The 27582-nt window shown below is 41.2% G+C and overlaps 2 protein-coding genes across 3 annotated transcripts; one reads left to right on the forward strand and one right to left on the reverse strand.

Annotated features, from left to right (window-relative positions):
- Positions 1 to 113: 113 nt before the first annotated feature.
- parp142.2 (poly(ADP-ribose) polymerase family member 14-related sequence 2.2) lies at positions 114 to 9116 on the forward strand. 2 transcript variants are annotated; one of them, XM_055060224.1, is made up of 14 exons: positions 114 to 353; positions 436 to 560; positions 2126 to 3640; positions 3805 to 4041; positions 4364 to 4588; positions 4664 to 4718; positions 4808 to 4954; positions 5284 to 5346; positions 5437 to 5613; positions 5698 to 5877; positions 5972 to 6583; positions 6945 to 7081; positions 7578 to 7758; positions 7925 to 9116. In XM_055060224.1, the coding sequence occupies exons 1-14, from the start codon at positions 182 to 184 to the stop codon at positions 8212 to 8214; spliced, it is 4116 nt and encodes a 1371-aa protein (XP_054916199.1). In that variant the 5' UTR covers positions 114 to 181; the 3' UTR covers positions 8215 to 9116. The 2 variants fall into 2 exon arrangements, with proteins under 2 accessions (XP_054916199.1, XP_054916198.1); XM_055060223.1 differs by having other exon boundaries at positions 5284 to 5613.
- A 429-nt stretch (positions 9117 to 9545) lies between these two features.
- LOC129379442 (coagulation factor XIII A chain-like) lies at positions 9546 to 22017 on the reverse strand. Its single transcript, XM_055060225.1, is given in 16 exon segments — positions 9546 to 10959; positions 11817 to 11953; positions 12364 to 12524; positions 13311 to 13586; positions 14020 to 14173; positions 14356 to 14444; positions 14749 to 14852; positions 15601 to 15739; positions 16213 to 16387; positions 16500 to 16607; positions 16688 to 16806; positions 16878 to 17055; positions 17057 to 17127; positions 17685 to 17873; positions 18532 to 18746; positions 21927 to 22017. Coding segments are annotated over 15 exon segments (2229 nt in total). The 5' UTR covers positions 18719 to 18746; positions 21927 to 22017; the 3' UTR covers positions 9546 to 10817.
- Between the last annotated feature and the right edge of the window lie 5565 nt (positions 22018 to 27582).

Genomic DNA, 27582 nt, shown 5'->3' on the forward strand with positions numbered 1-27582 from the left:
GTGTTCAACAGTGACACCAGGAAATACCAAGTTTCCCAATTCCCGGACTGTGTCTAGGTGTGTCAAAAGCGTGAAGGGGAGGTGAAAGATAAGAGAAAGTGAAACTTAATTCTTCAGCGAACGCTATTTCCTCAGAATAGGGACAAGAACAGAAAGTTCTCTCTTAGTTTAGAAGTCAAAAATGGCTGAATATCCTTATCCACTGTATTTTGAGGCCAGATATTTAACAGACAGAGAGAAGGACAAGGTCAGTAGACACTTTCAGAAAAGAAGACTCTCGGGGGGAGGCGACTGTGGTGGGATTGAAAAGGTGGAAGACAAGATCTATAAAGTCTGCTTCAAGGAACAACAAGGTATGCACCGATATTTGTCTTAAATAAGGGCATGCATGCAGATTTAAAACATACGGTATTTACATTGTTTTTTATTGTACAGACCAGGAAAGGGTGTTAAAGAGGAAAACTCATACGATTAGTCTCCCTGGGGGAGATTTACACCTGACTGTGACTCGGAGCAATTCACCGCAGACCCAGGATCAGCCATCGACAAGCCAATCACAAGTGAGCTCTTATTTATATCTTACATAAGCAGGATAAAACCTCAACAGGGACTGGTGTTGTTGACTAAGAATACCAGTTACTATCCTGAAGTGGATGTTTCTCTGGATTTTTCTTTTAGTTTCATTTCAACTGATCAGACCAGTTTCCCTTATGTTACTAACTTTGGTCGATTTGAGTCATAAAGCTGGAAAATAAATATTCAAGAACTATAGCAGGGGTGTCAAACTCCAGTCCTCCAGGGGTGCTGTCCTGCAGTTTTTCGATGTGCCACCGGGACAAAACGCTGGAATGAAATGGCTTAATTACCTCCTCCTTGTGTAGATCAGTTCTCCAAAGCCTTGCTAATGAAAGCAAGGCTTTGGAGGTTCAGTTCTGTTCTGTTCAGGTGTGGCGCAGCAAAAGGCACATCTAAAAGTTGCAGGGCAACGACCTTCCAGGACTGGAGTTTGACACCTGTGAATGATAGTGTTTAGTAGTAACTTGTGCAATCTTTATTTGTATATTTGAATATTTCACAAACATAATACAAAGTACCTTGCAAAATGTGTCCATACATCTTATTTTGTCACATTATAAACATGAACTTTAATTTATATTTTGGGGATTTTATATGATTGACTAATTCAAAGTCATATTTGTTAACTGTAATGAAAATTACATATGATTTTTCAGATTCTTACCAAGCGAATCTCTGACAAGTGTTACTCATATGGGTACTTGGCCTCCCTAGGTCAGTCATTTGTAAAACCATTTTTTGGGTCCATGTTGCTGCTGAATTTGCACATCTAGAAGACTAAATGTTTTGTCCACGTATCTTTTTATAAAAATGGCTGACACTCACCTAGACCTGATGGGCAGCATATGTGTGAAGGGCAATTCTGCAGTGTCGCCACAGATTCTCTATTCGATTGAAATCTAGAAAATGACTGGACTGGTCTGATGTATATGTGTGTTTCTCTGAAACAGGTCCAATAGATGCATCCTTGCTTCAATAAACCTGAATAAACATACTGTGTTTTGCATGTAGGCAAAAAAGCTCAGTTTTGATGTCTAATGATCAGAGCGCCATTTTTCTCATGTTTGATGGATCCTCCACATGATTTGTGGAAAATTGGAAATTAGGTACTTTTCCGTATAGATTTGTGGAGTACATAAATGATGTTCTGTCTACAGTCATGTCATTTTGGGTTGCAGTTTTTGCTACAGTCTTTCAATTCTTTCAAAGATAATGGATTGAGCAGATCGGTGAGAGATGTGCCAGTCTTTATGACCTAACTCTGAGTTAAAGCTGTCCAGAACTTTCTCACTGACCACATCTTCTATGATTGCTGGTCTTCATTATGTTTGTTCTCAGATGTCCAGAGAACAAATGTTTGTCTTCAGGTTTGTCTGAAGACTTCAGACATTTTTCTTGTAGTGCTTTGTGTTGGTCTATCACTTAAAATCCCAATAAATACATTATTGTTTTTGGTTTCCCAAGGCGCGACGTTTTTTGTAAAACATTTTTTGTGTTCACTTTTCTGTTACGTAACAAATTCATTAATTTTGCTGTTTTGGTCTTTCAGACGACTACTAAAGTCAGCACAAAAGGACTTGAGAAGACTTTCAGGACAGACATATTTCTCTTGTTCTACATGAGAGACAACCCTAAAGCTTACAAAATACTGCAGAAGCAGTTTTCTGCAATTGGCTGCACAATACAGCTCGACTTTGACGAAGAAGAGGCAGTAGTGAGGGGGAACATAGAGAAGGGGCCCGGAGGAGCTTTTGATGGCGCTGCAGAAAACTGGGAGCTACAAGTGGACCGGATCTTCGTCAATCTCATCGAGGACTACACCTGCCATCATGTCCTTGAGCCCAAACAAGTCAAGAAGGTTCTACAGGATCCCTTCTTTGTGTCTGATGATGTGAGAGTGTACTCAGAGAGTGGCTATGCTGTGGTTGTGGGGGAATCAGTTGTAGTGAAGGAGAAGATTGCGGTTCTGGAAAAAAGCATACCAACTCGCAAAGAGCAGCCGGTTGTGGAGAAGTGGTTCAAACTGATTGAGGAGGAGTTCAACCGAGAGATGAGTGCAAATTGTCCAGAGGTTAAAATCAGCAGGGCCACTAACATCATAATCTTAGAAGGTTCTGAAGATAAGGTGCAGTCTGCTGCAGCCAAACTGAATGAACTGATGAAAACGATAAAGGAGAAGAGGCTCAGCCTTTCCAATGATTTATTAGACTTCATGGCAACTAGCAGCATCATCTCCAAGTACCAAACACGATTTCAGCAAAGTCTCAGGAGTCCAGTGTCCCTGGAGGTGGGGTCGGATTTGGTTCTGTCCAGTTCGTCTTCGGATGCTCTGAGGGAAGCTGAGATGGCGGTGCTTAGAGATCTCAGTGAGTCCAGTGTGACTCTTCAGGGAGCTGCAGCGGTGGCTCCAGATCTAGACAGACTCAAGGAAAGTCTCAACAAAGCCAAGGATGAGGAAAACCGTGGTGAGCTCAGAGTGAGTGTTAGCTTCCTTCTTGGATCCAGTGGCACTCCGTCAACCAAAGTAAAGCTGGTGGGCTACACTGAAAACGTGAACACGCTTAAAGACCTTCTTTATGATCACCAGGCAAATCAGGTTTCAACTCAAGAGGTTATCAGTCTGCAGTATCCTGAACTTGTTGACTGCTTTGATAAAATCTTAGCAATACTTGGCATGAAGTGGACCGATGTGACAATCAAAGCCTCGTCTTTTCCAAACCCTTGTGTTCTTTTGTCTGGTCCTCGTTTGCTGGTTCAGGAGGCCAAACAAGCCCTTGGGTCAGCTCTGGCCAGCATGACAATGGACAAACTGGTTCTGGACGGTCCTGGGGCGCTGCAGTACTTCCAAGGAGCTGGTAAAGACAGCAAGGAGCTGGTTGAAGTATCCTATCAGGTCATTATTAGGGAACAACAAGTTGTTAGCCCACCAGTTGTGGTAAACAAACAGCGAAGCCTCAGCAGCATCCCACCAACACCAACTCCCAGGTCTCGATTCAGCACCGTTGGAGACAGTCCAGTCAAAATCAACCTAGAAATCAAGATTGGCAGTTTAGAGAAAGAGCAGGTTTGACAATTTTGCTGAATTTTCTTTCTCATATTTGGCTTAATGTGAGAAAGAGTGTCTCACATCCTGCCAATGTCTGACATCCTGACATTACTGCCAATATCTGGCCCGATATTATCAGGACGCCAGTTTTCTATTAATGCTATTTCTAAATGTTTTCACAGGTGAACATTTTGGTCGTCCCCACACACGGCAGGCAGCTGTCTATAACAAAAATTGGCAAGTCATTGCTTGTGAAAGGCGGAGATGTAATCAAATCAAAGTTTGACTTATTGGCTGCAAATTCTTACCTCGTTCCTGGTGATGTTCTGGAGGTCGGTGCCAGCGCCTCTCTGGGTTGCTCCAAGATATTCTGCATAGAGTGCCTGGCTTGGGACGGAGTTGGAGGAAGAGGAGTGCAGGTGAGAAATCAAAACCCCAGTAATCAATATCTATTTATGGAGAGAAAAATACACGGTTGCTGAAATTAGCATCCTTCATAAGATGACTTGTCCCAACAAAGACAGAATGAGTCGCTCTATGGGACGGGATTAGCTTGGACTCATCGTTTGATTGTGGAGTTTTTGTTCTAATCAGGGTAACTACTGTGTGCCTTTGTTCAGAAGATTTCAAGACTGATAGCAGAGGGATACCCCTAGAACAGGACGGACCATATATACTGTCTGGACTGTAGATTGATGAATTCTTATTATCACAGGGAAATGTTTTATTCCTGCCTTTCAGGCTCTTTCCAGGGGGCTAAGAAGATGTTTGGACCTCTGTGTAGAGAAGGGCTTCAGTTCAGTGGCCATTCCTGTTATTGGACCTGGACTGCTCCTAAAATACCCCTTGAGTGAAGCCGTGCAGGTTCTGAAGGAAAGCATTCGCCAATTTGCATTGTCTAACCAATGCGGAAATCTCACCACCATCCACATTGTCATTAAACCAGGCTATCCAGACTCCGAGGAGGTACCTCTTCAAAGCAAAGTATGGCATTTAAATAAATGTTACATAAGATTTACTATTGATTTGAATTACTTCCAGACCTACCATGAAGTATACAAACATCTCAGCTCAATCATGAACCAGAGAGGCAGAGGTAAACTAGACTTTATTGGCAGTTCATAATTGTTGCAGCATATAAACATTTTATTGGCATCAAACTTCAAGACGGCTTCTTTCTCTCAGCACTCTTCAGGTCCCTCACCAGTGACCTCGATGACGTCAACATCACTGTAGGAGGCGGGGTCAAACTGCAGTTGGTGTTCGGCGACATCACTAACGAGACTACAGACGTTGTGGTGAACACCACCGATTTTGTCAACTTCTACAATGGTAGGTGATCAAATGCTTGAGGACAGCACTCGAAGCTCAAAGTCCAAGGAAGGAAGCACACTGTGGCAGTTTAGCCGTTTCTTTTTGATTAGGCAACATTAGAAAACCGGCAGACATTTAGAGATTGCTACTCTTAAAAATGGTTTTTAAATGGCCTGTACTTGAATGGCCCTTCATCAAGTCAAATTCCTTATTAAATATGTAAATCTGCAAAGAAAAAAACATCTCATCTTTATCAAAAGACTGTTACCCTTTGTGAAGCAAGTCTTGGCTCTGCTTTCACATCAGCAACGAAAACATATTAAAGTGCACATAATTATTTGTTACAGAGGGAGTTTGCAAAGATATTTTAACCGTAGCTGGATCAGGGGTGGAAGCTCAGCTGAAAACAGGTAAGAGAGGAGAATTGGCCACGTGTCTGAAAGCAACACACAGTCCATTATTTGGTTTTTGTGGCGATCTCCTGTGCTTTGTGTGTACAGCGAACGTGAGCCGAGGAAATCCTTTTGTGACGCCGCCTGGGCATTTCCCCTGTAAAGCCATCTTACACGTATGTGGAGAGAAAGACGCAAGCCTTGTTGAAGCTTTTGTGCCCAGCATCGTTAACTACTGTGAAGACCAGGGATTCAGCTCTGTAGCCATTCCTGCCATCTGTGCAGGTAAGTTTATTGTGTTCTTTGGAGAACGCATAAGAAACGTTGCACTGTGTGGTTGGACTCTGTGCGGACAATCTCTCTCTGCAGGAGCCGGTGGGCTGGACCCTGCAGTCGTTGCAGGCGCCATCCTGAGAGGAATCAAAACTGCCACATCATCCGGTCCTTTTTACAGCCTCACCTCCATCCGCCTTGTCCTGATTAAAATCAACGTCTTCTTAGCTTTTAAAGAAGAGGCAACACAGATGTTTCCTACTTCTGGAAGAAACGGTAACAGAGCATTTTTTACAAATAGCTTATCTCTTATGATGCTTTAAATATTATGATTCGGACTTTTCACAAATATCTTTGACCTGTTCTCCAGCACCATCATTTCAGGTGCCTCAGGCACAACAACAGGCACCTTTACCTCTGATTGCCAACCTCAGCATATATAATACCATTCCTGTAAGTGAGCCATCTACATTCCTGTTCCTGGGTCTTACCAGACAGGATGTTACTGATGCTATGGAAAAACTGAAGAATCTTTATAAGCATCAGTGTACTGAACACACATTCCCAAAAGAGCAGCTAGGCAGTCTCCACGCAGACGACATGTTGGATCTGCAGCAGCTGGTGAGGACGGAGGGTCTGTACATGAAGAAGGACCCCTCTGGAAACCTGATAGTGAACGGTATGAAAGACGGGGTGAACAGGGCGATCGTGAAGTTCAATTCAAACCTGCACGGTACCCTGTTGAGAGAGGTGAGAGGGAGGGACGAGGACGATTTGTTCGCGCGCGTGATGTGGTGCATCCTGGGGAACAACGGAAACTGGGAAAGACTCCCCAAAACGGCCAATTACAACCTGGAAATGAAGGATGTTGGAGGAGGAATTACGGATTCATACAGAGTCTCGTGGCAAGTGGATCTACAAAGCTTAACGGTCTCAGCTCAAGGACGCAAAACAAACATCAAACGACTTGAGAATCTGGAAGGTGAGAAAAGCAGATGTTAAAATTATTTATGAAGTATTTCAGAAGCTACTTTTACTCAGCATTTTGCAAAAGGCCTGTTGTTGCTGGGTTGTATCAGCTAGCTAATTTTCTGTTTTTACCTTTCTCGTTTTTGTTAAAGCCCTTGTCCCTTTTTCAATATATATGCATATAGTTCCACTTATTATACTGAATAGTGACTACTACAGCATTTACACTCAAATACCATATTACTAGATTTCGGTATTAATGTAACTTTTGTTTATTACTCTCATTCAGTGTGAAAGCTGTGGTTAAATCCTATGGATATTCTTATGTTATAAGACGGGTTCACTATAATGTTCCGGTGTAATATATTTTCCAGACTTCACGTTCCCTCTGGAATGGGACACCATGGCGAACGGTGAGGACATGAAGAGGGTAGTGCTGGAGTCTTCTTCACCAGAATACAAGAGAGTGAAGCAGGGATTCAAACGATCTGCTAAACACACTGTGATGAAGGTTGGTGGTTTCCATTAGGAATCAATTTACTATTCTTAAAAATGGACTTTGTTGCTGCTCACCTCAGAAGTGATTGAGAGTTTGACAAGTGTCTGTAGGATGCTTTTGATAGCTGCCCTTAATATTATTTTCTCCTGGTTAGGGTTGGACAGGACATGATTCCCTACTCCTTAAATTTGCTTAAAAGCATGCCTGTGTGTTTAAAAATGTAAAGATTAGTATTTTATTTTGTCTTTGACAGTTTTGTTGCTAAAAAGAAACCTAAAAAATTGACTTTGCATACTTAGTATACAGAGATTTCAATCCTTACCCGTTTATGACCTGTTGATATTCATCTTTTTGAAAACAAAGGTCAGAAATTTCAAAGCTGTTAGTGATTTTAATTTATCAGCTTCCATGAGCTTTTTTGTCAAGATATCTAGCACTTTTTCTGTGGCGGTGCCATCAGCTGCCAACGGTCGGCGCTTTAACAGTTTTTCTCTGTTTCTTCTGTTAGATTGAGCGCGTGCAGAACATTCATCTACGTCGTGCCTATGAGGCACAGAAGAAAAAAATATTTGAAAAGAACAAACAAGAGGGAGCTGCAAATGAAAAGTTTCTATACCATGGGACCACGGAGGACAACTGTGACTCCATCATGAAAACTGGCTTCAACAGGCGCTTCTGTGGGCAAAACGGTAAAACCATCTTATCTAGTCTAAACCGTGCAGTACATCTTACAGCTTTTGTAAATTGAATTTCTTAAAAGTAGCCAAGGAATGAGTAAATAAAAGAGGAGAACCAGTGCAGCAAGTATCTCTTTGTTATAGTTTGCTAAAATCGTTATTTTTGTCGGTCTCGCAGCAACAAGTTACGGTGAGGGAACCTACTTTGCCGTAGATGCCAGTTACTCCAGCCACCCCACCTACTCCAGACCTGCTGCTGATGGTTCTCAGCTGATGTTTGTGGCGAGAGTCTTGACAGGCGTCTACACTCTGGGCCAAAGGGGCATGAAGGTTCCTCCGGCTCTCGACGTCCAGGAGCCTCATATACGATACGACAGCGTGGTGGATAACATGGGCAGACCCAACATGTTTGTCGTGTTCCACGATGACCAAGCTTATCTGGATTACCTCATCACCTTCAGACAATGACTCTGAAAACGTCTCATGGTTCTGTCACAGTCGGCGTGAAGCAATGGTTTCTGGGTATTTTAGGTTGGAAATATTTCCTGGGTTACTGGAAAACCTCAAACAAAATGTTAGCGTAACCTTGATTATTATTATTATATCAGATTTTTGAGCGTCCTATGAGGTTTTTTGTTTGATTTCTTTATGTCTTAAAATTAGAGGCTGGTCCGGTCCACACACGTATCAACACATAATAAACCTGTTAAAATGGTCTTTGGAAACTTATTACAGAAAGACACAATTTATTGAAACCTTTCTGACTGAATCTGTGAAGAAATTCCAAATGAAACAATCTTAAATACATCTTGAACAAATCTCAAATGGCTTCAACAGGGTTATTCCAAAGGGAGCTGAAAATCTGATCTTTGCTGCACATTTGACCATTTCTGAAACACATGACCTCCAGATATTGCTAATTTGTTTTAAATAGTTTCAGGGAAAACCAGAGAAAAAAAACAGACTCAATAGAAGCAAAATTAAAGACGAGTGATTTAGAGGTTTTGCAGAGCACTATAAATACAAATGAGCAAGCATTAAATAAAAATATAAATATAAATACTGTACACATAATAATTATTGTTTACATGAATTAATCTAAAAAGTCCCACTGATTTTTAACCGTATGATTAAGCCTGTACAGTAAAATGTGTGCAAAAACTTTTTTTTTCTGAACTTATGTCCCATAAAAAGTTACTGTGTCGTGGATCAACTTGATCTTTTTCTCTTGCTTAATTAATCTGACCGTCTTGATTTTAGTCCAAATGTTTTTTGTTTTTTTTCTCTGAATAAAACTTTTCAAAACAGGAAATGTGTCGGTGACTTTTGAGGCTGCGGTTGCTCTGTTTTTATGAGCGCTCTCCTCAACTACATTGGACTGCCTTATGACGGACAAAAACAGACAAGTTTCCATTTCTAATTCTGAATGTTAAATTGCTTTAAAAATTGTAAAAAAGGGAGCAGCTTCTTGTCATTTTAGAAACAGAATCTCATGTTCACAGTGCTGTGAAAACTTTGCGGAGAGTCAGATGAAGACACCAACAGTGTAAGTTACTTTTCAAGGAAAATGGTTTGCCTTAGATTATCACTGATCCTAAAAACACAAGAATCCCTTTATGTGAAATGTGGACATTTAAAAAGTGGAATTTGTGCACTAAATAGGATTATTGTGCTGATAGGTTACGACACTTAGATCGTTTTATTACCAGGAAGACTCATTATGAAACGTAGAACAATGATTCCTCACTCTGCGTCTGAATTGCACACAGTATAAAGTGGTAAAAAGAACCAACACCAAATGTTGCTATGTTATTTATTAATTCCAAGAATATAAATGGAGTTTCATCTGCAGAGATACGCATAAGTAAGAATGGTTGTTCTTAAATGTAAACTAAAACAGTAAAAAGTTTGATAAAATACCGTATCTAAAAGCCCGTCTTTGGTTTTCTATGGCATACATTCAGTATTTGTAAAACTTTCAGCCATACAGTTTCAATAAACTCTCTGCTGTTTGCTTCATAACAAGCAAATAGAAATAAACTGGAAGCTCTTACGTTGCAAAAGAGATTACATAATGCGTGCTACAGTATTTCAGAATAGAACATACCGGGCTTGTTGCATGGTGTGAAAGACAACTTTGGCTGAAACTCCCTTCCTGTTGACACAGGCAATGAAAGTTCAGGCACTTTTTTTCTCTTTACTTTTCTGTTAGTCTGACCCTGAGTGGCCAAATTACTTTACTCAAAAATGGTCAAGATTTGTTCTGATCAAAATATTAAATTGTTGGTCAATCACTTTTTTTAAAATCTATTTTCTTCTGTACTTTTATGCATCAGACTAGTGTTTCAATATGCTCAAACGACCACCTCTATTGATATAGATGATAAAGCTAAGTCTCTATATTTTATACTTTTAAGGACATCACTGTGCAGAAATCTCCAGACAACCCTTTCAGTCATGTTTCAGCAGATTATAATTATGTAACTAGGCCTGTCACAATAAACTAATTAATCGCATGATAAATTAAAAGTAACTCAAGAATTTTGCTTGATTGGTCATTTTTCTCCTTTTCCTCTCTCTTTTTTTTTTTTTTTTTTACCAAAAACTGAATAATAAAAGTCTCCAGTCTGGTGCTTTGGTCTCAACTATCCCTTTTTTTGAAAGATAATTTCATTTACAGAGACTTCATATTTTCTATGTTATTTCTGTTGTTTTCGTTATTTATTTGGGATGTTTCAAATTTCTTCCAGTTCCAATGTTTAAACGTTGATTCGAAATTTAAATCTTATTGATCTTTGAGAATGTGTTCTTGCATTTTTATGCCATTATTACAGTCACACTACTTTTAAAATGTTCTTAAAACAACAATGTCATTGTCTAACACAATAAGCTCTAGGGCAGTTTTTCGTCCAGCAAAATTTGTTATTGAAACAGGCCTGCATGTAACGATGATAAGCCCATACCAATACATGCCTTCTGAAACTTCCACCCAGTTTCAGCAGTTTTTAGCTAAATCTAAAGCAATCGAGGCTGTTTTAAAGCGGGATGTCGGTGAATCTTCTGTTTCCTCTTTAGGTTTCGATGGTGATGGACGCCTGGCCGGAGACCTGTCTGAGACCGGAACAGTCCAGAGTGGCCATCACTCTGGACGTGCCAGCCCTCTGTGGGGTGAACATCTCAGTCCAGGTGAGAGAGGAGCCGCCGGGGAGCAGACTGTGAACAGCAGAGTCTGAATTACAAACCGGACAGACCGGACTGCTTTAAAAAGACTGAGGCCCATAAACCATTCGCTTAGCAATTTATCTCATATCAGTTTGGTAGCCAGGCAAAGTTATTTACAGGACAACAGACTGTTATAAGTAGAAAAGCAATTCAACATCTATTCTAAGGTTTTGTTGTATAATCGCTGTGGCTCTTTTATTTTGACAGGTGTTACTATAATGCCCAGATTTCTCCTTTGTGTAATGTTGCACAGTGTTTTTAACCAGAGAATGGAGTCTGGATTTGTGATGATCTTGTAAAAAGGAAAGAGATGACCATGCAGCAAAGGCTGCTGAAGGCCGATGATGATGCACTGCAAAAACACAACGTCTTGCCAAGTATTTTTGGTCCAGTTTCTAGTGCAAATGTCCTTGTTCACTTGACTCATAAGAAACTTTTCAACGAGATTTAGCGGCTTGTTTTAGGTCGACATAATTCCGTAATATTGATGAAAATGTACTTGTTTCATTAGCAGATTATTTGATTTATAGAAAGACGTTTGGTCCTTGTTGTAAGTGAAATAAACTGCCAATGGAGCCAGTACTTTGTGTCAATATGAAGGAATCACTAACTTAAAACAAGCTGCTACATCTTGCTGAAAAGTTACTTGTCAGTTAGTTTTGTCTTCTGTTAAATCTAGTAAAATATTTGCACTAGAAACCAGACTAAAAATACTCGGTAAGACGTCGTGTTTTTATAGTGTTCATCAGCGACCCAAATGCAAACAGAATCCCAGCAGTTAACAGAGTGAGAAACTGAAGATATCGATGAGTTTCTAGTAGAACTCATCTGTTTCCTCTCGGTCTCACCTGTAGTATCTGGTCTTGAGCTCCATGACTCCGGGTCCTTCCATTCGGAGGTAGACGTTCTCGAGGTTGAAGGAGAAGGGGTTGGTAAACTGCACACTGGCCATCATCTCTTCATTCACTTTGCCGCCGCCAGTCACCTGGCGTGCAAAAGGAAAACACACAGAGGCCTCAGAAGGGAAACATGAAGGAGGTTTTCTTCATAAGGAAGAAACTGTTAAGTAGAGATGGTGGTCAGCCCAAACCCGGAACCGGTGGGCCACTCCATCTGCCTCCATTATTGTGTGCTTGAGGAAAACATTTTACTCGCCTTGCACCCTGCTGATGGTTCTGCTACTCACTTCTCTCAGACTTCCAAGGCGGCTGAGGCTTTAATCTCATCAGATTGTGAATGTGTGTGTGTGTGTGTGTGTGTGTGTGTGTGTGTGTGTGTGTGTGTGTGTGTGTGTGAAAGTAGCTCTTAAGTGTCCTCTAGACTCGACAAAGTGCTTTGCAAGTGCCGGCCATTGTGAAAGACTCACGCCGGATCATCCAAAGGAAACGTTTGTACCTCAACAGTGAGTTTGGGAGTGTGCAGGGTGACCACTTTCATGGCGCTCAAGATACGGCCGGTTTCTTTGATCTTCCCAGTGACTATGAAGTTGAGGTTGGCCTGTTCCACCAGGTGATTAAGATAGTCCCTCGACTCAATCGTCATCAACTCCTTCACACCTGCAACAGTCACAGTCAGATGTTTCCGTAATGATCACCATTCAGGTATTGGCTTCATTCTTTATCCAGAATGGAAAAAACAAAACACATAAATGCAAATTTCAGCAAGCAGATTGCAGAAAACTGAATGCTTCTGAGGTCATTTTGGCTTCATATTTGACCTATTACACTATTGACCTATAGGGTCAGGAGAACGTCGTGTTTTAAATCATTTTTTTACAAGTCTTTTTCTGACTTTATTATGTTCTACTTTGGTACATTTGGGATCCACCTTACTATTGTGCTGTAAACATTTGCTACTATCTATAAATTATATATATATTTTTTATGAATTCCATTTAATATATACAGTCAAAATGACTCTTGTGTCTTTTGTTATTTCCCTCATTGTAACTGAACTGTTGGGGTTCAGAGAGCAAAACCTAACTGACACACATCCAATTATGTGTTAATGGTACAATTGACACACCTAAATACATTAAATATTTACTTCCATTAGACGATATTTGATAGCTGTTCTTCACAGAAGTATCCAGCAGCCATTGGGTATCTGGTTGTATGCATGCAACTTATTAGTTAGGTTGCATGTAGGAATATGACCCTGTACTTATACTTTTGAAGCTGTAAAGCAGTAAATCATGTCCTTTCCCCTCTTTTTTTGACATGCCAACCTGCATGTACCTCCTTCTTTTTTTGTGTGCTGCATTGCATCATCAGTAGAACGAAGAAGACGTATTTTTGTCTTCTTTGTCACTCTTCAGTCTCCTTTCGTTTCTCTCTACTCACTCTTTTGGGCCGGAATGGTCACAGTGGGGGTCCTGAACAGGAACTCATTGCTGGAGACTCCGGTGTAATACACCACACTCCCGCTGACGTAGGCCTGCACCGTGCGCTTCTGCAAGCTCTGGTTGACGAACTCCACGTTGAACTCGAAGTCATCGCCGACCCTGATCTCCAGGGTGGGCAGGACCACGTCCACATCCGCCTCGGGGGGGCTGGACTTCTCCTGCTTGCAGCCGAACTCCTCAGCCTTTTCCAGGACAGTCCGCTCCTCTGGGCTTCCTGCGTTCAATTGAGGCATTTCAGCACATATGCAGTTTTTTTTTTCTTTTGTCACATGAGAGCATTTGATTTTATAATTAAAGGGAAAAAGCAAAAAAAAAAAAAAAAGCCAATCCTTTTCCTGGATTTCTTTTATGACCTCACTTCTGACAAACAAATCTGGCTTCGATATGAACTGAAAAAAGGAACCCGTCAAACGAGATGAAGCTTTTACCGTCGCTGCTTTACTTTTTCTGTTGACTTTGAGTCATTATGCGTCAAGGTAAGTTTATTTGTTCGTGCACTCTTGCGTTTCGGCTGGAGGATCATTTAAAACTATCCTCCCATTTTGCCAGGAGTGAGGCCTGTGTGTTAAATCAGAAGCAGCAGCAGGGAAAAGCGGGTTCTGCTGCTTCGTTTCGCAGCAGCACTTGTGTTCGATGTGGTCACTGACCTTCAGGAAACTTGTATTGATCGATGATGTCTCGACGACCGTCGCTTCCCGCAGCTTTGGTCAAAACCATGCGGCCCACGTGACTTTTGTTCACTTTGACCGGCTCCATCGTCCCGTCATTCTTCCGTGAGTAAAACACGACGTCGCTGTTGACCTGCGAGGAGGGAAGGACAGGAAAACAAAATAACGGCCGAACCGGGTCTGACCTCTGGTGACCCGGCTGCTGGTCGCAAAGTACGACAGGAGACAGATGATGGAAATACTTCCCCTTTGGTTGTGGTTTCACAGGAAGTTCAAGCGCTTCCAAAAGGCCGCAGTAGTGCTGAACGAACTAACCTCGGCAAACACAAAGGGCGCATCAAATGGGAAGCAAATGTGTCCGTGTTTTATGGCCAGGACGGACGCGGGTCCACATCTGTACATCCCTTCAAGCAGCAGAACAGACAACAGTCGGTACATTCACTTCACTTTCATACAGGGACAAAACATTCTTTTTTTGCATCACAAAGTCCTGCACCTTCCACACTTACAGTCTCTGTGTAAAAAGCCTTAAATGACTGAACAGCACAACAAAAAGTTTAATCTTTATGACACTTTCATCCAATTTGCATAATAATTTGGAAAGTCTAAGAGTCAGCTACTCTGACATCTGGTGGATTCAAAGTTATATTCTCAAGGCCAATAAATGTGGGAGGAACTGTACGTCAGTCTCGTATCGGGATCGTTTACCGTCGCTGGTTTCCTGGGGCGTTGAGTCCACAACCTGCCAGCCTCCAAAACCCGGAGGGAGGTCCGGTCTGGTCATGTAGCACTCGTTCCAGCAGTGGTAGTTCCTGAAAGACACCAGGATGTTCAGAGTTACAGAAAGTGCGAAAAGGTCTGACAGTCTAACTTTGGAGCGTTCATCCACAGTCGTGTCTGTCGTCGCTAGTTTTCTCTACATGAGTAACCAAAGAGTGAAAAGTTTAGCTCAAATATGTCCCATCCTTAAGAACGGGACTCTGGAAACCAAACCATTTGAGATGAATATGAAGGCCTAAATATTATTACATACAAAAAGACAATAAAACATTATGGCCTTGAATTTCTAATGAATGTGATTTGGAGACCCTGTAACATTGAGCCATTCTCAGTCTTTGGTGGCAATATTATTTAATAACTCAAGTGGCCTTAGTAGGCCTTTGGTTTCAATTATTGACAATAAATAAACTTTCAGATGTTGCTCCAGCACATGGATCTTTTCTCCCAACTGAAGCTTCTTAGTAAGGAAAGCAGAAGAGAATAATTCAGAAATCAAACACTTAAACAGGAAAACGGAGGAATGAAATAGAAGATGCTGGATTACAAATTTCTTCTGTTTCGAATTTCTTTTCATATTTAAAACACATTTTAATATCAAATATAACCCAAGGAAATACAAAGGGTAGTTTTGAAATGACACAAAACATAGTCACACACAGACCAGAGTGCTGCCAGACCTGTGTGTGACTCAAACATGACATAAAAACATAAAGTAGGCTAACAGAATCCTATAAATCATGCCTCAATTTAAAGAAACAATCTAAAGGGAGCATTTGGTACCAGATGGAGTCCTTGGTGCGGTTCCGATCGATTCTGCCGTTGTCGTTCAGAATTATGTCCATCTTCAGGTTTCCGTCGTTGTCGTGAGCAGAGTAGTAGTTGGTGACCACTCTGGACGGGATGCCCAGACAGCGCAGGACTGAAACACAGAGACGTGACCGATTCTTCACGATTATCAACGTCATCCATTGCTTTTCTTGACTTCTGGTTTTAGTGCAGAAGGTGCCAAAATTTGGTGTGATTGCACATGGATTTCTAAAATGTATTGTGTTTGTGATAAATTCTACATTTGCTGGAAAATCTTTTGTGTACCAGCTTGTTGCTTAAGTAGTTCTTGTTTGAAAATGAGTTCATTATTTTGACTCCAATGAAATCACTTTTTTTTTTTTAAATGTCAAAGCAAAATTATGTTTCATACAATCTATATGACCAACACAAACTCCATTTCTCTCAGCCTTTATCTGCAGTTTCTGATGTTGTCATATAAGACACAGTGATGACTTTGGTACTAAGACTATGGTTTTTATTTTTGTGGAGATATAATGGAATAAAAAAAAAACATGCTGTGTTGTCCGGAGGTTAATTCTTGACCACTTTAAACCAAGATCTCACAGGAGTTGAAGACGGCAGCGTAGACCCAGCACTGAGCGTAGCGCACGGGCATCTTGCTGCCGTAGTAGCTGAGCAGGATGTCGGTGCTGCCGGTCCAGGAAGTGGGCGCCACTCCGTAGGTGTAGTCTCCGGTCCAGTTCCCCACCAGCACGCCGTCATCATCACGCGAGTTCAACTACGAGAGAAAACGACCTGATTTTTAACGTTTCAACAACGCATTTGGGCTTATGTCGAATTTCTGAATTTCTGCAACTGGAGATGTTTTTTTGTTTTGAAGAGCTCCTCACCATGGCAGAGGCCTTTCTGGTCACCTTTATCGGGTCTCCTCTGTTGGTGATTGGCATCTCAGACCGATCCAAAATGTACAGACAGGCATCTAGAACTCCATAGTTGAACTATGAGGTGAAAAGATAAAAAAATTAAACCATCGAAACAGTCAATGGTTACAGGTAAGAGAGAACCCATTCTCTCTTACCTGTCCATAGTTCCAGTTTCTCTCGGACACGTCATCATAAGCGCCGTGATAGATGATCCCCAACTCATTCATCACACACTCCTGCCTCTCCGCCTCATCGTCCAGAAACACAGCATCGTCTACAAGGGACAGAACAAAAAGTCTTAAGAGGATACAAAATCACACCTGGGGCGTTCTGATCTAAACAAACCTGCTGCCCAAGGATTGAAGAGGATGTATAAATCTCTGCTGTCGTCCCGCTTCGTCCTACGAATGCCATACGGAGTCTGCACCGCGATGTACATGTGATATTTTCCCACAATGCAGTTGGCCGCTGGCGTGATGCCCATGGTGACCGAGTTGTCGTTGGTCTGCACGACGCGACCCCCCCCAGGAGCTCTGACGGGTCTTGGTGGGAAACACAGGAATGTAGGTCCCCTTGCTGTACTGAGGGTTGGCGCCTGAGACAAAGCAAGAAGCATCAGCAGGTTTCTGCTGTAAACACCCACAACTACTGGTTCGATTACTAAACCACATCCAGAGGTGTTCAGATGAATCAATTTTCCATTGTTCAAACAAAACCTCAAACTAAGAATGGTTTAGTCAGTGGGGAATACAAGGTTGAAATCCAACCTTGTTGAACATCAACACTCATGTGCCTTGCTCAAATGTGAGGCAGACATGTTCTGTTTCCTTCAGATTCATGTCAAATCATCTTTCATAACCAAGTGAAACTTTTCTACTATGCCAGCAGAAGGTTCTGACTTTTCAACAATTATTTAATCATGTGGAATTTTTCTTATTCAACAAATTAAGTGTAATTAAAATAACATTTTAGTGTGAGATTTTGCACCTGGAGTAAAATGTTACATCATTTTAGGCTTGATACATTTAGTTTTGAGGGAACTGTATCCATCTCACTGAATTAGAAGTTTCTTTGCCATGAATTTTTGACCACTTTTTCTCAGTCTCTGAAAAATCCACCCAGCAACGAGACGTCTAGTTGGAGATGTCTCACCGATGACAAACTCCACAGCAATCTTGTCCTCGTTGGGTTTGTAAGCGCGACTGAAGGTGATCTTGATCTGGAACTCTTGTCCCCGGCGGACGATGAGATTGTCGCAGTGGTACAGGTTGGTGCGGTGGTCGGTCTTGTTGGTTTCATGTCCCCTCTTCAGCATGTCCACATCCCAGATGTCCAGGAACTCTGCATGGACAGAAACACGCAGAGCAGAAAGCATGCAGCCTTAAAATTTTTACTCGTTGCTCTGCAAATGACTTGTCGGTGCCGTCTTAAATGTTGTGCTTCATGCTCCAAGGGAACAAAAAACTTTAGGGGACGTAAAGTATTGATTCAGAAACTGAATCAGATGAAATCTGCTTAAATATTTCCGGTGTTAATCTTCTGCAAATGTTTCTCGAAAGTGCTTTGAGCACATTCTCCAGTAAACATGCGTTTTAGGGCTGATCAGCCCTTAAAACATACAAATTCAGCAGTTTCTCTGTTAAACGTTCTCTCCTCGCTGCTGTGAGGCTCCATCCACATGTTCGCATGTGGTTGCTTGCAGGCAGTCAGATGAAATTCCAGTAAGTGCCTCATAAACTTCCGACACGTCTGGAACCCACAGCAGGAAGTCTGCTCATCTTATCCAGTCATTCAGCCACCAATCATGTCCAGAAACGAATAAACAACCTGTCACTGCAGGACAAAGAAACACACATCGTCCTCTAAAGGGAACAAATTCCATCAGTAAAATGTCTTGAGATTCTGTCTGAATCAAACCTTCCTCTCGCAGACATTGTAAGCCGAGCATTTGTCTATGTGTGTCTCCTGACGTCTGTTGCCAATGGTACCGGCCCCTCACCTGTCAGAGGAGGGTATCCTCTCGGACCCGGTGCTACAAAGTATTCTAATTCCGGGATGTCGGCTGTCTCAAAGTTGTCGCTGTCCGCGGGGCCCGACGCTCGGCCCAGGTGGCCCACCTTGGGAGGAAGTCCGGCGGGAGGAGCGGGGGGGTCGGAAGGGATCGGGGCGGCGACCTGGTCAGACATTTTGACGATTTCTTGAAGCGCTGTATTCCTGAGAGAGAGAGAACAGGAGTGGATAAGACCAGAACTGGCCACACTGAGTCCGCTCTGCTGACAGCATCTTATATGACTTATAATTTGGCTGCTGCAATTAAATTTTAAGGCCCAGATCTGGATTTATTGAGAGCGGCGCTTAGCTTTGGCGTTGAAGCAAGCGGCGCAATCATTGCTCTTTCCAGTGGTTTTGGTTCACATGTGGTCACCGTGTGTGTCTGCGGTTCTGCTGGAGGGGAGTTTACAGTCACTGCTTTTCCTGTGAGCCGCAGGAAAACACTGCTGGCATTCAGCAACAAGTATTGTGTGTTTTTGTGTGTGTGGTTAAAGCGGAGTACACACACACACACACACACACACACACCGCTGCTGGGCGTTCATTCAGGATCAGAAAGAATTGTAAGAAACAACTTCCAGATTATCTGTTAAATTTTAAATTCATTTGTAGCGATATGGGAATATATTTTGGGTATTCTAGAAATGTGTGTGTCCTTTCCATTTCTTCCCAATAAGGTATGTGAACCATTAAAAGCTGTCATTGCTGTGCATCACTATTGGAGGCATTTATGCAACACGGCTACCATTATTATCTGCATAAACGTTTGCAACGAGACCAGTATCAGGTCTTACTCAACTCATCTCCAAGGAATTGTAAAATGGTACTTTTCTAACTTCCTGCAGCAGCTTGCTGCACCGTCGTGGAAGCATTGCTTTGTCCATGAGATTTGGTTTTTGATTGAGCAGTATGATTGTGAAATGAAAGAGCACACCGTTTTCAAAATGTTCAGTAAATAAAAACATTCCTATTGCATCACTCCTGGCAGCAGACGAGTCTCTTTGGAAGCCAGGAGTCTCTTTATGGAGCAATTTGTTGTCCAGTGTGGCAACCCCAGTCGACCCCACGATATTTGGTTCTGCTAATTAAAATGAGATTTTTATTCATAACGATTCATGAAGGTTTAACAAACTGAAAGCGTTTGTCTGTTATCCGCTCTGCCAAAGCATCCCGCAGAGCCCATATCTGTGGTTCTAGTGTTTTTTTTTTTTATAAACAGATTTCTCGCTGTGCTAAATGGCGACGGATGCAGCCGGACGCCGTGCCAAACCGCTCTCCATGTCACGCCCACATTATGTAACAGCTGCTGCAGCTCTCAGCCAGGTGTTTTGCACCAGCAGCTGGAAGCTGAGAGCGCTGCCCCTGCAGGAGATGAAAACAGCTTTTATTTATTTGATGGCTTTCTGCAAACTTGGAACACACTCCTGTCATCATCAGAGCTGCAGCTCCCTGCGCTCCGGGCCTCCTCTGCTCTGCCAGCTGGAAGCGTGTGGAGGTCATTTTAGCCATATTTCATATTGCTCCTGTAGAATAACACTGAGTACACAGTTGCTCTTTTACCTCCGTTTCAGTGTGTAAACAGAACGGGTTACGGTCGAGTATGTCAGTATTTTCAATCACCATGATGGTCATTTTGGGGATTTTGGGTGTATTGGTTTAACCTGAAATCACAAAACTTTGTTTCTGTGACCTGGAATGGCCACTTCGTTTATTTATTTATGTATTTATTTATGGGCACATTTATCAAACCGTTTGAACACAATAAATGAGTGCAAATCAGAATCACTGTTGTTCTTCGATGGCTTGGTTTTGCTGCCCTGGGTTTGTCGTTTTTCTGATCCCTGTGTCTCTTTCGTGTTTTCGTCCGTCATTAAGCCTCGTTTGCCTCATTCTACTTTTCCCAGATCTGGCTGTTAAATTATGTCATTCCTCCTTGATGTCTTGTATATCGTCTCTCACTTTCTCATATACTTCCATTTTGGTTTTTCAGTCGTTCCTCCGTGTCGCCACTAATTTTCCTTAGTATTGCAACAAACAAGACAGATGTGGGTGTGTGTGTGTTTATTTGCATGTAAATGGTGGTTCATAAAATGCAGAGATAAAGGAAATAGCATACACAAAAGATGCGCAAAACGTTGACCAAATAGCGACTTTGTGAATCGATCCCTCTGATTTTTGCCCATTTTCCTCTCAAAAAATGTCGCCTTTATCTTCACTTCTATTGGTAATGTGATAAATTAATCTAATGAGTTTCTCTGTTAAGCTGCTTTCTGTCTTCTGAAAAATATTTATGTTTTCAGAAGTGGCACCTAAATATAATATAAGTAAGATTTTATATCCATCTGATATTATTGAGTGATATCAGTCAGATTTAATTTTCGATCTTTGACAGCTTTCTAGAATCTCAGGTGATTTTATTTAGAGTCTACTATAAAAATAGCCTTATGGCGTAATTTTATTTTTCAGCTGCGTTCATAAAGTGTTGAGAGAAAAACAACAGTGACAGCTTGTTATTTCCAACCCAAACCCCTCGACTGTGATGCTGATCTGAAGCATTTTGGCATTTAATAAATCACATCAAGTTATATGAACAGATTCCTTCTTTTTTCTTTAATAAATTCCACAATTGCTAAAGTCAAACAAGGACAGCATAGCGTTAGACAGGAATGAAATGTTTTAGACTGTTTTACCAACGGCTGCTGCAAAAGTGTCGACACACTTTATCTCTTGAAAAATGCTTCACACAGATTCATGTTTAAGCTTCAAATTAGGCTGAACGAAAACACACATTCCTACAAGAAGTGTTGGATTTCTGCCTCTCCTTTTAAACCGTCAGATTTTCATCCATTGATCTTCACTAGAATTGTTCATAAAACAATTTTGATGAAGAAGAGTTATTCGTGCCAACTTGAATAGATTTATTAGGTGGAGTTTTTCATGATAAAACTCATCCGCCCGCGCCCGCCTCCGTCCCTTGCAGAGAAGAGACGGGGAAAAAAAGAGAGAAAGAAACTCAGCTCTTTCACAGCGGAGCATCTGCCCAGAATTAAACACTAAGCACACTGAGTTTCATAATTCAAGACGAGGAATGTCTGCTTTTACTGCTGTAATAAGATGCCATTCTTTGGATATTACTGCTGCCTCCTGAAATTAATTTTGTATTTCATTTTCAGAGTTGCTGTTTGGCATTAACATGACTCACACAGAAACACTGAAAATCTCATCCTGCTCCTGTGGAGTTGTTTAAGCCACACTAAGTATGAGTAATTTAATTTGCATCCTCTCGTGAGGCAGTGAAATATGAAACCACCAAACTTGCAGCAAAGTAAAGTGTGTACTTACCAGTCAGGCTTTAAGAAAGGCTGATGCACCTCGGCTGGAGTTGTAGAAGCTGCTGAAGGGTGGAGCTGATCTGCTGCTGCTCCATCCAGGACTCTTCTGCTTCTACTTATAAACCCAAGAGCCGAGGAAGAGGTCCAAGTGTGTGTTTGTGTGTGTGTGTGAAGTCGTCCACTGTTTGCGGCAGGATGTGGGTGGTACCGTCTCTGGATAAACCCCCCGCCGCCAGCCTCAGACCGAGAGAGTCACTCAGATAAAGTTTGTTACTTTGGCTTATTTTGGGACTCTGCTGTCTTTTCTTAAAGTGGTTTTCTGTTTGTGTGATAAAGCACATGCTGGTCACAGCTGCACACGCATTATACTGGGACGAAACGATAAGCAGAAGCTGGTGACCGCATCTGGAAAACCTTCCCTCATAAATTACATGAACGTAACAAACTATTTTATACGCAAAATAGACAATAAGGTTAAGAAATTAACCCAAATTCTGCCTTTCTCCACAAGGATAAAGAGCATATTGAAGAACATAGACCTGATATTTGCTTAATTTCCAATTTCTGGATCACATTAAGGGCAGGTGAATATAAAATATATCCAAAACTCTCGATTTACAAGTCGATATACATTCCTACCCACATTAATGGTCAAAGGATTTGACCATTGATGTCAATGAAAAGAATGAGATGCTGATACAGGTGTGATCTACTGCTGTGATTCACGATGCCAGAGCTGTACGAGAATGGTTTGGGTTGAATTGTCGTCAAGCTGAGGAAAAGAGATCTCCTCGTTTAATCTGACTGACCTTCGACCTTTTTTGCAAACAAGGCCTGTGGCTGTAATTGCGACGTAATGTTGGTTCTTCAAAACACTGAAATCTGAATACACAAGATGACGATTCATCCTTCCTTTTCACAGTTCTGAGCCGCTTTGTTAGTTTTTTACAAAAACGTCATGAAATTATTTGATTATAACCTGAATTTTAAATTTTTGAAGAAGTCCAAGTGGCACAAATACTTCCTGAGTGGTTGCACAAGCTGTCCTCCTCTTGACTTCCAGAATGTGCTGATTGATACTTCTGTATGAATAAATGACCCGTGAAGCCAAGTGCATCTTGACATGAATACCCACAGTGTTCACGTAACCCGCAGACCCCTGTTGCAGAGTTCATATAAACATTGTTTTGTTGTGTCCTTCATCATTTTGAACTCGGGATTTTTTGAAAAGTTTTAAATTTGGACGTCTCTGCTAGGACGCAGGTGGTTTGAGGCTGCAGACCTCGAAGTTTCGCATCTAATTTTGGGGCTACGAGGCTAAAAAAGGACGTTGTGTGATATGTGCCACATATTTGTTCAGTGGCTCTGAGTGAGCGCACTTTGAAGTCTCGCTTAATTTGGGATCATGATTTCCAGTCACAGGTGCTCTTCGTGTTTGATGGAGGTGTTGGTTTGTGGCGGCACGCTCACTGTGCTGGAGTTGAAACCTCTCTGTTGCCCCTTTCAGGTTTGTGCTTTCCCGTTTTCTCTGGCGTTCCTCACTTTAACGCCTTGAGGGTTTTTGTTGTCTCAGTGAAGATAAAGTTGTGCAACAGACTTGCATTATTTGTTTGTGAATGGCAAGGAAACTATTTTTTCATCGAATTCAAACTGGATTACTCTCTGCAAGCTGAACAACAAGATCATTCCTGCTGGTCTGCGAAGGCGACACAGGAGAAAACCTAAAGTTAAAAGTTTACTTTTCTACTTTTTCTGGTAAACAGACAAATGCACTTCTCATTCTGTCTATTAAGTTGGATTTTATCAAATAGGCCAAGCAAAACCAAACAGAACCTCAACGATGCCTTCACTGCCTGCCTCACTGAGTCAGTCGAATGCTCTTTACCAAAGTACTTAAAAAGGTTTTAAAATGAAACATGTAGGTGTAATGATGAGTTTATTTGAAAAGAACAGCAGGACGTGAACAAGCAGGGCGAAATCAGTTTGTGCAAAAACATTGAAAGTGAAAAAGTCTGGCTGCCAAATAACTGCAGACCATCTTAAAAAGAAAATGATCAAATTTTTTAGAAATTACAGAAAGCTAATAACTTTGGTTAATGGCCACTTCCAAGAGCAGAATGCTTTTTGTTTTTTTTTTGTCTTGTACTTTTTCTCACTTAATTTATATTATTACTAACCCTGCTCTTCTCATATTGAAGTTGAATGTTTCCTCTTATTTTTGAATGGTCCTAAATTAGTTTAGCTCTAAGTTATTATTGAGCTTTTCTGCATTCAGTCTGGGCTTTCAGCTGTTTCTTCCTCAACTTTGGCAGTGAATCAGTGTTCAAGGCTAGTAAAGTAATGAATCCAAGCACACACACACACACACACACACACACACACACACACACACCCCCACACACACACACACACACACACACACACCCACACATGCACAAATCCCAAATACTATTTGCTTCAAATGTGATGAAGAATTTCCATCAGGAGCACATACACACACAAAAAAAATAAAATGCAGTTTCATTTACCACTGAGATGGGTTTTGTAAAGAAAAGAACTGTTTACTGAACTTCATCTGTGAAAAACACATTCCTAACCTCCACTTAAATTAATCACAAAAACACACACTGCACTGTACGTTTTTCATTGCCGCCGTCAACATTAACTTCAGGGGTAAACTAATCACAGGCTCTAATGTTAATCTGTGTGATAAATGTGAGCTGTTAGAGGTCGGCGCTCTTAATTTCTTCAGAATGTGAAGTGAAAACCCTCAAAGCGCCTCGTGAAACTATTCGTATACACTTGGAACTTTTTGTGCATCTTCCTACGTAACAATCTCAAACTTTTGAATTGTTTGGGGAAGTTTTCTGTAACAGAATAACACAAAAGTAGCACATAACTCTAAAGTGGAAGGAAGAAAATGATAGATGAACATGATCTTTGACTGTATTTTGCAAATAAAAAACTGTGGAATATTTCTATTCAGCCACACCGAGTCAATACTTTGAATTGACTCAAATTGTTCTGCAAAGTAACTAAATGAGAAAACAAACAAACAAACATACAAAACAAAGCCCTATTTTATACATTTGCATGTATTCCAAGAAAAAATTTGGTCTCATCCAACCGGAGCACCTTCTTCCAGATTTTTGCTTTTTATTTTATTTTATACATTGTTTTAAAACATAATCCTTCTCCACAAATACTTGTGAACAAATGTTCACAAGTGCTGAAGGTAAATGGCTGTGCTCAATTTTATTTAAGGGTATCAGACTATGGGGGTTGAATCCAAATATTAGACTTATATTCTGTGGGGTTTCTTTATTTACTTTTATTTGGTGTAATAGCTGAAAGTCACAGTGGGTGGCGTCAACTGAGCGTAGCAGAAAAGCGTCTGAACCACACTCCAATCTGGAAGGTGGCGCTAATGCACCTAATGTTGTTTTTCCAGCCACCATTTAAAAACAGAAGAAGAAGAACCACCTCTCAGCAGGTGTGTTGACAGCGCAGGAAACAAACGCTGTTTGAGCGTCATGGTTGTTTGTCGTCAATCATTGCGCTGCGTTGTACTGAGCCGACTCTGTAAAGGAGCGAACATTAAGTACAATTTTCACAGTTGTGTTTGTAACGTGACAAAAGCAAAAAATAAAATAAAATGATAATAATTTGCGGTATAAATACTTTATGTCTGTCATTATGCTGCTCCCCGATAAAGAAAAAGACTCCATTAATGCTTACGAGAACATGCATGTTCAAACAATAAATATAACATTCAACCTGTTATTTAAAAAAAAAAAAAACCCTCTAAGGAGCAGGTCCGGATAGATTAATGCCACCAAAACTACAAAGCAGTCGATTCAGTGCTTGCCATAAACAGAGCTTGTTTTTATCATCTCCAAGTGCTGCTGGAGGAAAGGATGAATCATGAAGAGCATGATGTCATGTGTGTGTTTTCACGGTTTGGGGTGAACAGGGTCACGTTGTTGGAAAACATATTTTGCCACGCCTGTACCCAAAGACGCCCCCACGGCGATGTGACAGGAGGCAGATCGTAGAGCGGGGGTGATGAAGGATCACTGGCTCCTCACACAATAAGGCAACTATAAGAAAATAAACGTCTCATTGTAAGGCCTCTCGTCCGTCATGAAGGGTTTCTAACTTATTTTTTTTACAACTCTGCTGGCGAACGGCGGCTCTGCCGAGCGAAACTTTTATAGGGCCAAATTTTGCGAGGAAAATAAATGTGTGCTTAATAAATGATGTGAAAAGTCTTTCCATGTTGACTGTGACAAAATGGAAACTGAACACCAAAAGAAATCTTGGTTTCATAAGCATACTCTCCCTTAAGCCAATACTTTGTTGTGCCGTACTTTGACTGAGCCTCGATTTGATTTCCAGAAAGGTCACAAAGTATTGGAGGAATTTTATTGGCCAGGAAACAACAGTTTCAGCTCAAGAAATTTCAAACGACGGCAGTGAAGACGGTAACCGAAGAGAAAGACATGACTGAAGTCGGTGGGGGGAGGACTGCAGGAGTCCCGTTATGTCCTGTTCTTCAGGTGTGCGTTGGAAAGCTGACGATGAAAAGGGATTTCATGTTTCTGCATCACAGAAGTAAACATCCAAATCCACCACATCACCACGTTTTGGGTTTTGTTTCAAATACTTTTAAACATGTGGTGTCCAACAAGGAGTTGACGTTCTGCAGGCTTTATGGACTTCCTTGGTCTTAATTGGTAGAATGCTGAGGAGTTTCTTCAGCCATTTGATTCAGTTGCATTTGAAGGAAGAAGTCTAGACAGAGTCCAGAGCTTAATTTCACCTTCAGGAAAATACAGAGCTGAGAGATCTTCAAAATCTGCTAGATTTGAAGTCAGAGAACAAAAATATGACCAAATGACAATTAGGAAAGCTGACAGACTCCAAATGAAGTTGCAACTAAATCAAAGTTTTAGCATAAGACTGTGAATATTTATACAGAGGCGAAAACGAGAGGCGGGGTAAATCTTCGACAGGTCACCGAACCATCACAGGGTAGATTTTATTTCCATTTGTTAAAAATATTCGAAACATATACTATGTTCTTATATCATTTTAAACATTATTTCATTAAATTCATATTGGTAATACTGATTCCTAGACTAAAAATGGACTTTTCAAACTCATTTCTGACGTAAAAAAAAAAAGAGGAAGTGATCTTTGGCTGAGTATTTTGTCTATATTAGACAACATGAAACGAGGAACGCCCCGTGCATTTTGATAAAGTAGATAACACATGCACTTTGCTGACTGAAATGGGCTTTATCTTATAAAACTTAGTGTAAAGCTATCCTTTATTGTCTTGGTTTTTTAGGCTTGCATGACCCTGTTCTCTGTGTAAGGGATTCTTGAACCACAGAGAGTTTTTGTACTGCTTCTTTCTCCGTCTTGTAGGCACAGGAAACAGAAGTTCAACATGTTCACCACAGAGCAGCTTCTGACTTCTAGTTGCAGAGCAGCTCTGAAGACAAAAAATGCCCATCTGTGCCTACATGCAGAACAACACCATTCTTCGGTGCATGCACAATTGCATCCACGAATGCACCCGTTCTTCAGCTATTGACCCAACTGCGCATTTTGCAAGCTTTTGTACCAGTGTTTCTTTAAAAAAATGCTCACGCTGCCAC

Source organism: Poeciliopsis prolifica, unplaced genomic scaffold (genome assembly GCF_027474105.1).
Source record: "Poeciliopsis prolifica strain line A6 unplaced genomic scaffold, Auburn_PproV2 SCAFFOLD058, whole genome shotgun sequence".
In the NCBI taxonomy this organism is placed as follows: Eukaryota; Metazoa; Chordata; class Actinopteri; order Cyprinodontiformes; family Poeciliidae; genus Poeciliopsis; species Poeciliopsis prolifica.

Bases quoted from the DNA above. Each gene is read 5' to 3' on its own strand.
- parp142.2 (XM_055060223.1), top strand. From the start codon at position 182: ATGGCTGAATATCCTTATCCACTGTATTTTGAGGCCAGATATTTAACA. The intron at 354-435 runs GTATGCACCGAT...TTTATTGTACAG, and splicing joins CTGCTTCAAGGAACAACAAG to ACCAGGAAAGGGTGTTAAAG. The intron at 561-2,125 runs GTGAGCTCTTAT...TTGGTCTTTCAG, and splicing joins CATCGACAAGCCAATCACAA to ACGACTACTAAAGTCAGCAC.